This window comes from Fonticula alba (assembly GCF_000388065.1).
Source record: "Fonticula alba strain ATCC 38817 unplaced genomic scaffold supercont2.3, whole genome shotgun sequence".
NCBI lineage: Eukaryota > Rotosphaerida > Fonticulaceae > Fonticula > Fonticula alba.
The window spans coordinates 3,328,009-3,341,868 of NW_009242973.1; the positions used below are offsets into that span (position 1 = coordinate 3,328,009).

The 13,860-nt window shown below is 68.5% G+C and overlaps 3 protein-coding genes across 3 annotated transcripts in view; 1 reads left to right on the plus strand and 2 right to left on the minus strand.

The window, feature by feature from the left end:
- Positions 1-198: 198 nt before the first annotated feature.
- On the minus strand, positions 199-2,247 carry H696_02492 (hypothetical protein). Its single transcript, XM_009496400.1, has one exon. It carries the CDS (start codon positions 2,080-2,082, stop codon positions 1,474-1,476), a length of 609 nt encoding a protein of 202 aa, XP_009494675.1. The 5' UTR covers positions 2,083-2,247; the 3' UTR covers positions 199-1,473.
- Positions 2,248-3,135: 888 nt separating this feature from the next.
- H696_02493 (hypothetical protein) lies at positions 3,136-4,856 on the plus strand. The gene is made up of 5 exons (XM_009496401.1): positions 3,136-3,424; positions 3,565-3,617; positions 3,790-3,865; positions 3,974-4,145; positions 4,278-4,856. Exons 1-5 carry the CDS (start codon positions 3,177-3,179, stop codon positions 4,725-4,727), a joined length of 999 nt encoding a protein of 332 aa, XP_009494676.1. The 5' UTR covers positions 3,136-3,176; the 3' UTR covers positions 4,728-4,856.
- A 352-nt stretch (positions 4,857-5,208) lies between these two features.
- The window catches only part of H696_02494 (hypothetical protein), a gene marked incomplete at its 3' end in the record, with an annotated part of 9,479 nt that continues 827 nt past the window's right edge, over positions 5,209-13,860 (minus strand). The window contains exons 4-9 of the mRNA XM_009496402.1: positions 13,751-13,804; positions 13,506-13,631; positions 13,162-13,337; positions 12,936-13,009; positions 10,937-12,843; positions 5,209-10,632 (exon numbers count right to left, since the gene is read on the minus strand). Coding sequence (XP_009494677.1) covers positions 5,209-10,632; positions 10,937-12,843; positions 12,936-13,009; positions 13,162-13,337; positions 13,506-13,631; positions 13,751-13,804 — 7,761 coding nt within the window. The remainder of the gene's footprint in view (positions 10,633-10,936; positions 12,844-12,935; positions 13,010-13,161; positions 13,338-13,505; positions 13,632-13,750; positions 13,805-13,860) is intronic.

A 13,860-nucleotide genomic window follows, 5' to 3' on the forward strand; every position in this document is an offset into this window, starting at 1 on the left:
CCCCCCCCCCTCCCCGAACCTCAGGCAGCCGGTGGTTCGCCCGGCCCGCCTTGATCGACCTGGGGCGGGGACAGGGGGGGATATTGGTGGAAGTGATGTTTCGCGGCCCAGCTCTCCTGCTCCCCATCAAACCTCATCCACTCCCTCGCCCGCCTCGTTTTCTCGCTCTCCCACACACACACACACACACACACGGCATTCTCCCTACTTCTCTACGCATTCCTCTCGCGCCTCCTGCGCGGCCCCTCTTCGTACATCCCAGTTAGCGAGAGAGCGATAGAGAAAGGAACGCACAGCCTGCTCCTCTCTCTCCCCCTCCCCCTGCCCCCCTTCCCCAATGCCGCCGGTGACTCCCCCACCCTCGAACTGGCGGCGGACGGCCTTGTCGCTGTACGCCCACCCTGCACGGCAGAGCCATAGCACCCTGCTTGGGTGCTCCAAGCGGCGACACTACGCCTCGACTGGCCGGGCACGGCAGATTGCTGCCGCTCTGCAGCTGGCCCACCCCTCGTCCGTGGCGATCGCGTCCGCCCCCGTGCATGCCCCTGGACCTGCTGTCGACTCGGCGCCCGTGGTCACACAGGGCTCATCCCTGGCAATCGACTTCCATGCTCGGGCCTCTTCGGCCGCGCCGCCGCCGGCCTACCATGAGGTGATGCTGGCCGTGGCCGACGCCGAAGACACCAAGACCGCACTCTTGGCGGAATCCGTGTGTCAGCCGGAATCGACCTCCAGCGCCTTGCAGCGCCTGGCCCAGCGGAATGAGGCGCTCCTCCAGCAGCACGCCCAGATCGCGGCCACCTCCCAGCCGCCGGTGCAACAGTCGCCACCTGTCCAATCTGCCCAGGCTGCCCGGGCTGCCCTCCAGCCCCCGGCCGCGCGAAGCCACCCTCCGTCCCGGGACCATGCCGAGGTGGACAATGGCCAGGCCTCGAAGCCTGCCCCGGCGCCTGACGCAGGCTCGGCCACCGGGTCAGCTGTGTTGCAGCGCCTGGCCCAGCGAAACCAGGCTCTGCTTCAGCAGCATGTCGAACTGGCCACTGAGCCGGCCAAGCTCCCGGCCCAGTCTCAAGCTCCGGCCCCGGGCCCGGCTCAATCCCAACTTCAGCCCCAGCCTCAGGCCACCCTGCAGCGCCTGGCCGAGAGAAATGACGCCCTCCTCCGGCAGAATGCCGAGGCAGCCGCAGCCAGCCACCTCCGGCCCAAGGTTGGATCGATCAAGCATCGCGTGGCCCAGTTTGAGGCGGCGGCCGAGGCATCCGCCGGGACGCGGCCGCCACGGGCCACCGGCGCCGACCCCGGCGCCCCCCCGGGCCCGGGTGATGGCCAGGTGACGCGCATTAATGCCCTCTTCGAGCGCCAGCGCCAGCTGCTGGAACAGCATGACCGCCTGGCCACCACGCGCGTAGACCGGATCAAGGGCAGCGCCTGGTATGTCCCCCCGCGGCCGGTGGACATCAGCAAGTTCCAGCTTCAGCAGCAGCAGCAACTCCACCACCAGCAGCAGCGGCTCCTGGCCCAGCAGCAGGCAGCCGTCGACATTGAGCTGAGCGATTGGGAGCAGTCCTTCTCGGCATCGACCGGCGCCGCCGAGGCCGCGGCCCCATCTGCGCAGATGGCCCGTCTTGCGGCCAAGGAGCGCTCCTTCGCCGCGGGGGGGGCCCACAGCGCCGGGCCCGGGGCGCCCCTTTCGCTGGAGGATCTGGACACGTCCGGAGCCCGGCCGGGGCCTGTCGCCGCTGGCGCCGCCCCCCGGCAGGGTGGTGGCCGTCTGCAGTTCCTCGGTCGGTCGGCCGGGCCGGCTGTGGACCTGCTGGCCTCCGTGTCCGAGGCCAATTCCCTGGACATTGACAGCTTCCCGGACGCGCGGGCCAACCACATCCCGGTCGCCGCGTGGGCCAATTCCCCGGCCATCAATCGCCGAGTGCAGGACCAGGACAATGCCGTGCTCGATGCCCTCTTCTCCCGAAGCACCGATGCCAGTGCCTCGGCCGACCCGCTGGCCGGCTCCGGCTTCGAGGCCATGACCCCCTCCCGGGTGCAGCCGGTGGACATCCGCGCCATGATGGACTGAAGATGCATCTATGTCTGTCGCTGGGCGCGTGCAGGCATGAGCAGGCGGGGGTGTTCCTCACGCCATCGCCTTGCCCCCCTCGCATGCGCCCTTCCCCCTTTGCTCCGGCCCCTGCGCCTGCCCCCCTTCCTCTGTACCATAGCCCTTTCTGGGCACCCTCCCCCCCCCCCCCCTTGCCCGCCTTTCCTTGAAAAAGGGAGGCGAAATGTAGCCCCTCTCCTGTTTCAGAACGGATGCACGTGACGCCCGCATCATGCCTCTCACCCCTCCTCACACCGCGCTGGAATGAGGTGTAAATTGTGCGGGCGGGTCCGAGACGCGTATTTTGTTTGGGACTCTTTGCTGGGCCCGGGTGTGGGCCGCCCTTTTCTGTGGTCCTTTTTCCCTGGAGACTCCCGCGGTCCTGGCCGCTCCCCAGGCTGGGGGGTTGTTGGTTCGAGGGGTGGGGGGGGGGGGGGGGGGGGGGGGGGGGGGGTAGTGTGGCTCGCTGCTTCGGGTCGTTCCGGCTGTGTGGGGTCGCTCGCTGGGTCGGGGGAGCTGCGCTCGGCCGGGAGGGGGGGGGGGTGGCGCGGGGGGGGGGGTGGGGGTGGGGGGGGGGGGGGGGGGGGGGGGGGGGGGGGGGGCGGGGGGGAGCGAGATCTTCCCATGTATTTTTGCGCCGTCACTCTCTGGCAGATGAGGGGGGGGGGGGGGGTGCCCTGGGAAGGGGCCAGATCGACGGTAAAAGATGATGTTGACCATTGGCGTGGGCAGAAAAAGGGGCATCCCGCACGCCGAGAGGATGGGACACCGGAGGGGGGGCGGGGGAAGGCGAAGAACACTCGCGCAGCAGCATGGAGCGCCCGTCGGCCAGGGGGCCTCGCCACAGGATGAACGGCAAGATCGCCGGGCACTGGGGTGCGCCAGCGTCAAACGTGAGTGGGCGAGTGAGGAGGGGGGGGGGCAACTCTGAAGGGCTACCGCACCACCCAGCCAAGGGTCCGGGTGCCCGGGGCATGCCTCCTCTCCATTCCCTCGGGACCTTCCCCTCCTTTTTGCCCCCCCCCCCCCCTCCTGTCCCCTCTCTTCACTCGCCCATACGCACATACGCGCGGACACCGGCATGCTGATCTGCCGGAAACCGCTGCTGGCGGCCCTCCTCTTGGGCGCGGTCCTTCTCGCGGCGGCCGCGCGGGCGCGGCCAGACGCCACCCATGCCGCCACTCCCTGGGCCTCCGCCACCCAATACGACGGGGATCTGGTCAAGCGTGGCCGCGTCCAGCCCACGACCCCTCTGCTGCGTCTGGATCTCGACACCCGAGTCCACTCGGCCGGTAGCACCCCGGAGTGCAGCCGATTGAACCTCGGCCAGTGCGTTCTCACTCGCCGGAAACAAAAGAAGGGGGCTGCTTTCTTCTTCCTCCGCCTCCCCCCACCGCACGCCCTCTCTCGCCGCTTCGGGCCAGCTCACTCTGCTCCTGTTGCCCGCCCCCTTCCCACGCTGTGTCAAGGTTTTTCTGCGACGACTTTGAGGCCACCTGCTCGCCAGCGGGCATCCGGAAAGGTACCTCACGCCACATGGGCGCGCGCGCGCGCGCGCCTGCATCCTGGCTCTCCTTCTTGCTCCTTCTCTCCTTTGAAATCCCCACTGTGATTAACCACCCCACTCGTATCCATCGCCCCTCCTCCCCCTCCCCCCCTCCCCTGCCCTCCCGGCCACCACCCACCTGGCCCAGTCCACTGCACAGCACTCGATGGGGTGACGTGCTCCGGCCCGCGGACGTTCTCCCTCGAGTCCCCCTGTCAGCTCAAGTGCGCGGGCGCTTGCCCTGCTGCCCTCCCCCCCCCTGTGCTCCTTTTGCGTCCTCCGGTCGGCGACTTACATTCCCTGTCTCCCCCCTCTCCCCCGGGACGATGTAGCGGCCCCTCAAATTACCGCTTCTCCACGGCGGTCATCCTGTCGCTGACGTTCGGCTGGCTGGGCGTGGACCGCTTCTACCTCGGCTACAACTTCTACGGCATGGTCAAGCTCTTGACTTTCGGCGGCATGGGGCTTCTCTGGCTCGCGGATTTCATCTGGATCTCGAGTCAGGTGTGTGTTTTTTTCCTCCTTTTTTTCTTCTTTTTCCCTTTCGGCCATGATCGAGGGAGGGCCTCCTCTTTCTTGCTCCCCACTCACCTGCCCCACCTCGGCGGCCACTCCCCTCGGAACCATTGCGCCCAGGCCCTGGGCCCGGCCAATGGCGAGCCCTATCGCGTGCTGACGTATGGGCCTCGCACGCGGCCGCTGCTGGTGACCAGTACACCGGTACCGACCCTGGGCGAACGCCTGGCCACCGGTGGAAGTCTCATGCAGTCGGCGTGGAGCCCGGCGGCCACTTCGGCCCTGCCACCAGCCTCGGCCGATACCAGCCCCGCCGTGGTGGCCGGCGGCCAGGATCCGGCCCCGGCGGCCGGGGATCTGGCGGCCGCCGAGGCCGAATATCTCGGCCCCTCGGCCGCCTCTCTTGCCGGCATCCTGGCCGGGCTGGCCGACACGCCGGATCTGACCACGGTCGCACGGGCCTCGCTCCCCGGCGGCAGTGGCCAGCTCCCCCGGGAGGCCGTCTTCCAATTTGACTCGCGCCGGCGCGGCACGAAGACCCGGACATTCGTTTTCGACGGGGATCTCTGAGCGGGGACATATTCTTGCGCGCCCCGCGTTCCTCTTCTCGGGTCTGCCTTTCTTCCCCCTCATCCTCCGCCCTCTTCCCCGTGTTGTCGGGCGAAAGATCCTCCGCCCCCCCCCCCCTCTCTTCTCAGCTGTTCTGGTGCACCCAATAACATAAACATACACGTATGCACCCACACCCCGGCGCCCACCTCCTGGTTGCTCCAGACCACTAGAAACAAATGCGCCGAGAGAGAGAGAGAGAGAGAGAGAGAGAGAGAGAGAGAGAGAGCGGGAGAGGGAGGGAAAGAGACCCACGACTCGAGCGTACACCTTGGAGATGGAGGTTGTTTTTTTTTCCCCTCGAAAAAGGGACAAAGGAACAGGCAAGGGGGAAAAGGGGGCGTGTGGGAGAAACAAAGAGAAGGGGGGGGGGGAGGTGGGAGGCAGGTGCGCGCACGTGCACATGCTCACCCTCCCGCCGGAGACAAAATCCCCCCCCTCATCAGAGGTCCGACTCGGAGGAGGCAGTCCGCGGCTCGGGAGGCCCGGTCGCGGCGGGAGCGGCCGCGGCCGCGGCCGCGGCCACAGGCACAACCGGCGGAGGGGGCCCGGATGGCACATCGTCCAGATCCGGCGTCGGCAGGCCGGACACCGTACCCGAGGCGACATACTCATCGGCGGTGATGATATACGGGATGAGTCCCTCGCGCAGGCGGCGCAGGCCATCCCGCATCTGATCCTGGTACACCTGCTGGTCGGCCTTCACCAGGCCCTGGTTGACATTGAGGGCGGTGGTGCAGCTCCCCAGCAGGGCCACAAAGGCCGCCGACAGGGCGTTCACATCCTCCACCGAGTGGGCCGTGATGACCTCCGGCTTCATGAAGGAGGCGGCGAACTCCAGCGGCCCGGCATTGACCTGCGGCAAAACCGACCCCTGGAGCTGGAGCTGCATCTGCACCGCGTCCCGGCGGTTGGTGGCCTCGGCCAGGAAGGTGGCCTGCTTGCGCAGGGCCATGGTGGCCACCTGGATGGGCAGCAGCTCCACCTGCTCACGGTGGATGACCCGCAGCCGGCGCTTTATGTACGGGAAGTGCCGCTCGGTGGTGAGGATCGTCTGGCGGAGGTGCTGCTCGGAGGTGGCCCCGCGGGCCTTGCCCGACAGGGTGAAGGGAGTCTCATAGAAGAAGCGGCAGACATTGGTGTAGCGCTCGAAGTTCGAGCGCCGGGACTGCTCCTCCGGCGGGAAGTACGGCTCCACGAAGGTCACCTGCAGGTAGGCCTTGTCCGGCTCCAGGCCGGCCTTGTCGACCGTGGCCTCGGGGATGACCTCCACCTCCACGCCGAAGATGCGCTCGTACGAGGTCTTCAATGTCTGCGACAGCTCGGCCAGGCGGACCAGGCGCTTCTCGCGCACGATGAACTCCCGTCCGGCCAGGTCCCCGAATGCCTGGCCAAAGTGATTGAGCATGTAGTATGACGGGGCCAGCTGCGAGCCGCGCTGGAGCTGCTCACACAGGGAAGCCATGTCCTGCGAGGACTGCTGGTGCAGGGTGATCAGGCGGTTGTACCGACGCGTCTTCTCGTGGATGGGGAACAGCAACTTGGGCACATTGATCAGCGCCTCGTAGCAGCGCTCCTTCCGCAAGAACCGAATGGCGATCTCAATCTGCTTGATGTAGCTGGTGTCCGTGAAGAGCGAACTGCCGGTGGTCAGGACCTGCTCCATTTCGGAGGCAGCCCCGGCGCCCGGGCCGCCGGTCACCCCGGGGCCCCCGCCGGTCACCGTGTCGGCCCCGGCCGCCGGGCTGATGTTGGGCGAAATCCGGATGTACGCCTCCATGTCCTGGATGACGCCGAAGTCCGCGGCCCGGGGCAGATGCCGGGCCACGATGGCCGCCGCATGCAGCTGGCTCAGGGCCGCTTCGTAGAAGAGCTCCTCGCGCATGTTCAGCTGGAAGAGGCGCTCCAGCCAGTGCAGCTGCATGTCCGGCACCGCGGCATACGACTGCTGCAGCCGGCAGTACATGTCGGCCAGGGCATCCGGATCGCGCGAATGCTGCTCCTGCAGCATGGCCACCGAGTCGCGCGAAATGTGGAACAGCTTGGTCACCACATCATGCACGAAGCCCGGCAACTTGGCCAGGGCCGAGGCCGGGCCGGAGGACCCCCCGGCCCCGGTGCCGGACGCGCCATCGGCCCCGGGCGAGGAGGTGGCATGCACCGCCGGATCGACGGCCGCATACTGCAGGATCGTGGCAAAGGCCTTGCGGATGTACTGCGCATCGCGAAGCTCCAGCCGCGACAGGGCCACCGTGGCCTGCAGCCCGACACGGGCCACATTCCGATAGCCGGTGGCCTCGAACCCCAGCCGCAGCATCAGGTACAGCAAGGCCGAGGCATACTGCCGGACCGGGGTCTGCGTCGAGGCGCAGTACCGCATGACGATGCAGCAAATGTCCGCGCTGTAGGGGGTCCCCTCCTGGAAGATGGCATCCCGGAAGCGGAAGATGAAGGACTTCAGCGCCACCAGCTGCAGGCGGATCACCCGGTCCGAGGAGTGCAGGCTCAGCATGGCCGACAGCAGCTCGAAGATGGGGGCCAGGCGCGGGTGAAGCAGCCGCACCGGCGTGTCGAGGGCCGTCTCGGTGAGGGCCGCATGCGACCCGCCGGCCCCGACACCGGGCTCAGCCCGCGAGGCATCCGCCAGGGAGGCATACTCCGAGGCCAGGAACCAGGCTGCCGGCCGGGAGGACACCACCGCCAGCAGGATGTCCAGCGTGATGGACTGGACTTCCATGGCCAGCACCGCGCGAAGCTTCGGCTCGGCCACCAGCTCCGCCAGGTGCCGGCCATTGCCGCCGGGCAGGCCGCCGGATGAGGACGGCCGCGACCCGGGCCCAGAGCCGCCAGGGCTGCCGGTGCTCAGGCGCTGCCCGCCGGCGGCCATGCGCGCGCCGATGGAGCTGCTCCGGCTGCGCCGGCCAATGGTCCCGGCACCGGTGATGACCGGACCCCCGGCGGGCAGGTCCCCGCCAGCCGCCGGCGACCCGCCAAGGAAGGCCGCCGGCGCCGGGTTGATGACCGCATCCTCCGGCAGGAGGATCGACATGGACAGGCGCTTGCTGCTGGTGTTGCTGCCGGCCGCCGAGGAGGAGGAGGCATCCGACGGCGTGCCAGACCCGGACCCAAAGCCAAATGGCCCGGGAGAGGGAGGCCCACCGAAGCCGCCCACCGGCGAGGGGACCGGCGAAGCGCCATGCAGCCCGGCGGCCAGGTCGGCCGGGCTGAGACCGGCCACGGCGGCCGCCGCCGCGCCGGCCTCGCCCAGCAGAGCCGCCCGCTCGCGCGTGATGTGCCTCTGCCCCAGATACTGGAAGATGTGCGACGCGCAGGAGAGCGTGTCGAAGAAGGAGGCGAAGTCCGACCGCGAGCAGTGCTCGAACAGCCACTCCGTCAGGCAGTCCAGGTGCGTGTGCCGCAGGACCGTCATGAACACCAGCAGCAGGGCACGCGCCTCGGCCAGGGAGAAGTCATAGGCCGAGGAGCTCTCCGGGGCCAGGGCCGCGGAGTCGTGCTCGCCGAAGGCCGACTCGCCGTCGGCCACGGCGGCGTCCCTCTTGGCGGCGGCCGCGGCCGCGGCCGCGGCCGACGCCGCAGCCGCCGAAATCGGCCGCCTCGAGGAGGAGTCCGCCTTCGGTGGCGTATCCAACGAGGCACTGACCAGGGCCTTGCGCAGGGCCGGCGCACAGCGCACAATCCGCGGGATGATCGGGAAGAAGATGGCGCCCAGGCGGGCGCGCTTGTCGGCCGTGTCGAAGCGCGGGTCGGCGTCCAGCTTGCCGATGATGTCCCGCAGCACGAACACCGCATTGGACCGGGGCTCCTGCTGCTGGTGCTCCAGCATCAGGCCCACCTCGTGAATCAGCAGCCCAGCCAGGTAGTGCCGGCGCCAGAATTCATCCTGCAGGTCGTTGGTCCCGGGCGGGCTGCCGCCGGACAGCGAGTCCAGGGTGGGCGAGCCGGCCGCGGAGCCGCCATGGCCGGCGGTCACGGACGACAGGCCGGACATCAGGGCCGAGGCCACGCTCTGGGCCAGGCCCAGGGCGCCGTTGGCCAGCAGCGAGCCGGCCCCCGGCGACGCGGAGGAGGCCCCGGGCCCCGGGGCCGCGTCACTGATGGACCCGACCGAGCCCATGGACGCCATGGACCCGGCCCCGCGCAGGGGGAACTCCCGGCCCTCGGGGTAGAGCGGCGCCACGCCGCCCATCGGCCGGCGGAGGTAATCGCTGGTCGGCAGGTTGAGCGCCACGAAGTGCTCATGCGAGCAGACGATCTTCAGCATGTCGAACTTCAGCAGCAGCAGCGGGGCCGACTGGTTGTAGGAGATCCGCTGGCAGTGGAGCTCGGCAAAGCGGAAGACCGACCGCTTGTCCAGGAAGGAGGCCAGATCCCCAATGAAGTAGGAGAGGCTGGTGTTGAAGTCCCGCACCGCGGCATAGTTGGACTTGTAGTCCTTCAGCAGGTGGGCGATCATGGCGTCGAACAGCTGGTTCAGCTGGTGCGTGAATGTCAGCGGCAGGCCGCGCGGCGCCTGGCCGGTCACCGCGGCCGCCGAGGTCCAGCCCACCTCATCATGCAGGTACTGCAGGACGCTCTTGATGCACACGTCAAACAGGAACCACGCATACCGGAGCAGGTGGTTCCGATGGTCGCGGCTGAGGAACCCGGGATCGGTCAGGGCCCGGAGCAGCAAATCCACCACCACCTGGAAGAGCTCCGCCTGGTCGGGCTGCGCATCCAGCAGCGTCGGCGAGGGGGCCGTCGGCGAGGAAGGCGAGCTGGCCGCCGCCGCCGCCTGGGCCATGGTCCGGTTGTGAACCCGGTACCGGATGTAAGACACCAAGTCCGGATGGCGCCACGCATGGGCCGGCGCCGCGGCGTGGCTCGGGCCATGGGAGTGGGCCCCATGCGCATTCCCGGCGCCCGTGGCTCCGCCACTGCTCAGGGTCGACAAGACATCGAGCAGCGCACCGAGGGCCGCGGCCGGGATGGCGGCCGTCGGCCCGGAGGCGGCGGCCGCCGCCGCCGCACCCCCGAACCCCGGGGCCGATGTACACGTCAGCAGGTTCAACAGCGAATCCAACACCACCGAGGAGTATTGGGCCAGCACCGGCCGGGACACCTTGGCCAGGCCGCGCAGGGCGTCCACCAGCCGGGTCACCGACTCCGGCTGGGCGGCCACAAAGTCCAGCGCGCTGAAGAACCGGTCCAGCGCGCGGTCCTGTGTGTAGATGGACGACACGAGGCGCGTGCGCAGGGTGAACACCGGCCGGCGGCTTTCCAGCCACTTGTGGTCGGCCCCCTCGGCATCGTAGGGCGTCGAGCTGTTGATCTCGGTGGCCACCGGTAGGTGGTACTCCCCGTCCGGGATGATGGCCCCATCACGGCGCAGGTGCAGCCACGAATAGCCCAGCAGGTGCTCCGAGCGCAGGGTCTTGCGCGGCTTGCAGCCAATGTGGTAGAAGGTGAAGAGGCAATGGTACTCATTGGCTGCCGACAGGAGATTCAGCGGCAGGGCCACCTTGAATTCGTCGAAGAACTGCGGCGCCTTCTCGTGGAAGGACACCGCCGAGTAGACCTCGCTGACGAAGGACTGCCCCGGGGCCCGGCCGAAGAGGGCCTTCAGGGCATTGGACCCGGGGGCCGCCGTCGGCGAGGAGGACCCGCCGACCGAGGTCGGCACGAACTGCATGCGGATGGCGATGTTCCGGGCGTTGTCCCGGCCGCCGGTCCACCGGCTCATATTGACCATTTGCGGGTACACGTACAGGAGGTTGACGAACTCCATGTGCTGGCGCCCGGATTGGCTGGTGGTGAATTCGCCCACCTCGCGCACGATCTTGAGGGGGTTGACGTCGGCGTAGGGCTGCAGTCGGGAGGGAGGAGGAGGGAGGGAGGGAGGAGGAGGGAGGGAGGAAGGAAGGAGGGAGGGGGGAGGAGGAGAAGAGAAAGAGAAGAAGAAGGAGAAGGAGAAGGAGAAGGAGAAAGAGAAGGAGAAGAAGAAAGAGAAGGAGAAGGAAAAGAAGAAAGAGAAGAAGAAAGAGAATGAGAATGAGAAAGAGAATGAGAATGAGAAAGGAGCGACAAACAGGTGTCAGAAGCAAAAGGAGAACAGAGTAGCAAAACCAGCTGAGGCAAAGGGACACCAAAAAAAAGACGCCCACACACACCTTCACCGGGGCCAACGAGGGGGTCAGGGAGTTGGGCACCTGCACCATGGCATCCACCTCGCGCATGTGGAACTGCAACACACCGGACACGGTGCGGCGGTTGCGCGCCGAGGCGCGCTTGGAGCTGGAGGAGACGGCGGCGGCGGCGGCCGCGACCGCGGCCGCACCGCTGGCCACCGGGGCCCCGGTGGTCGGGCACTGGCCACTGGTCGAAACGAACTGCGACAGATAGGAGAAGATCTCCTCATCGGCGCACCGGCTGTCCTCATAGCGGAAGAGCCCACGCATGGACAGACGGTCGGTCCCCTCGAGCAGGTCGCAGCTGGACGTCGGGGCGATGGCCGGCTGCCCGCCGGACAGCGAGGGGTCCGACAGGTCCGACATGCTGGACTGGATGGTGGTGAACTGACTGCCGGAGGTGGCCGAGGAGGACCGCGGGAGGCTGCTGCCCGAGCCGGACGCCGCATCCGACGTGGAGGACGCCGAAGAGGCCAGCTGACTGCCCCCGGCATGGGTGAGGCCAAAGTTCAGGGACAGATCCGACCCGATGCCCGGGAAGGCCGGCGACGCGGCGCCCGCCGGGTGGGGCACCGCCTCGGCCGAGAGACCGGTCTCGGTGGACAGCAGACGCATGGCGCCCCAGGCGTAGGGCTGCCGGAAGCGCCCCAGCCGAGTGCACAGGTTCTCCACCTGCTCCACGGTCGGGGCCAGGCTGGACTTGGCATTGGGAGCATACCGGTCGTAGATGGGCTCGATGTCCCCCTCCAGGACCTTGTCCACGCGCAGGACCAGGAAAATGTCCATGCTGGGCTGGGTCAGCTCGAACATGGCCCGGCGAGACCGACAGGCCGGGTCATCCTCCTCCGGCAGGAAGAGCCCCGACGAGCTGTCCGCCAGCGACATGTTGGAGGAGGAGACCCCGGCGCCCGAGGCCGGCGTCACGGACGACCCGCCCACCTGGCGCTCGCCCTGCGACTGCTGGTCCAGGTTCAGCTGGATCCCCTGGCGCAGGCGCCGCATGATGGACTCGGAATTGGTGTGGAAGTGCAGGACCTCGGACACGCGCTGGCGCTTGGCAATGTCCACCAGCATCAGCGACCCGAACCAGGGCTCCGGCGTGGGGCCCATGTCCAGGGCAAACACCTCGATCAGGAAGCGCCGGCCCACCTGCGTGCCGAAAGGCTCGCCCACCGGGCGCGGCACGTGGATCACCTCCGAGGAGGGGGCCGTCGAGCTCAGGGGCGCCGCCGTGCCGGTGTCCCCGGGCCCGGCCGTGAAGGCCGGCGATTCCAGCATCCGATATGTGGGGAAGACCAGCTGCCCGTAGTTGACCACCCGGACGCCGGTGTCGCCGGAGGCCGTGGCCGACAGGAGGGACTTCAGCGACATGGCCGACGAGTAGTCGGCCCGGCTGCGCGATGCCAGCAGCGAGTTCTCGCCCTCGCCGGGCACGGCGATCGACACATCCTCCGTCGAGCCGATGCGCAGCTTGGGCAGGCCGCCGGGGCCCGTCGGGTCGGCGGAGCCCCCGGCCGCAAGATCATGGCCACTGTCATCGATGCCGGCACTGCCGCCGGTCTCGGAGAGCATCTCAAACAGCAGGCGATCCGCCTCCGAGGGGTCAAGGCGATCGGCCGGCGGCCGGCGGGTCGGCCGCGATGACAGGGTGGCCGACCGCCGGAGGGACGACCCGCCGCCGGTGTTGATGACCGTGCTCAGCAGATCGCCACCGCTTCCGGGGCCGGCGCCGGCGCCGGAAGCGGAGGAGGAGGAGGAGGAAGACCCGCCGGAGCCGGGCCGGCCGGGGGACTGTGCCCCGCCGGGGCTCAGCCCGGCCGTGCGCGACAGCGTGCCGTACGTCGAGCCGGGGCGGTTGCGCGAGCCAGTGGCCGCAGGGGCGGGAGCCTCTGAGGTGGGCGTTAGACATTGAAGCCGGGAGGAGCAGGAGCACCGGAGGGGAGTGTGTGTGTGTGTGTGTGGAAGGACCGAGCAAACGCACCCTCATCAGGGAGCAAATCAATCTCGAAGCCACCTACTGTCAGACTCTCCAGGAACTCGATCTTCTCGGTGGGGCTGGCACGGAGCGCGACACGAAGGGGCCGGAAGCCGGGGGGGGGGGGGGGGACAGAGGGAAAGGGAGGAACGGACGTCAACAACATGAACCGCGTGTGACGAGGAAAAGTTACGAAGCAGGAGAAACAGCGGGGGGGGGGGGAGATACGCACTCGGTCGGGCCATAGGGCGATGGGTAGTGTGAGAGGTGCTCATACTGCCGGGCGAGGACGGTCCAATCGCGAGTGAAGAAGTCGAAGAGACCGCGGACATAGAGGGAGACGGCATTGGGACCGAGTGACGCCAGGAAGGAGGACTGGGAAGAGAGCTCGGACGAGCGTTTGGAGATCTGCCATTGCGTCACCGGCAGCGAGGGCGGGGGGCAGGAAGAGGGACAAGCACATGAGGTCAGTGGGGGGGCGCCAGCCGGCATGTGATGAGCCGGGCAGAGCGAGGCCCAGGCCACAAGGGGGAGGAGGCGAGAGGAAAGGGCCGACGAAAGGGCGAGGCGGCGCACCGACGATGGGAGGGACACCGAAGGGATGGGCAGGCGGACGGTGCGCTGGAAGCGCTCCGGGCGGTAATACGCGATGTTGTCCTCGGGGAAGACAAGGATCGCGCGGGCGGGGTCTTCGGCAATCAGCTGTGGTCGGGGCGCAAGACGAGGGGCCGGAAGTCAGGGACCGGGCCATGGGAACGGGGCAGCAGCGAGTGACAAGGGCGCGGGAGCAAGTGACATCCCCTCCCGGTGCCAGGGCGCACCTTGGACTTGATCATGTACACCGACTCGAAGTCCATTGGCTCGACGTAGTGCAGCTGAGGCGGTGGCGAGGGCGAGGGCGGTGGTGGTGACGGCACAGCCGGGGGGGGGG

What these genes read in the sequence shown, in the direction of transcription:
- H696_02493 (XM_009496401.1), top strand. Translation starts at nt 3,177, where the DNA reads ATGCTGATCTGCCGGAAACCGCTGCTGGCGGCCCTCCTCTTGGGCGCG. An exon ending in AGCCGATTGAACCTCGGCCA is followed by an intron (nt 3,425 to 3,564) that starts GTGCGTTCTCAC and finishes CGCTGTGTCAAG; the next exon opens with GTTTTTCTGCGACGACTTTG. An exon ending in GCCAGCGGGCATCCGGAAAG is followed by an intron (nt 3,618 to 3,789) that starts GTACCTCACGCC and finishes CACCTGGCCCAG; the next exon opens with TCCACTGCACAGCACTCGAT.
- H696_02492 (XM_009496400.1), bottom strand. Translation starts at nt 2,082, where the DNA reads ATGCATCTTCAGTCCATCATGGCGCGGATGTCCACCGGCTGCACCCGG.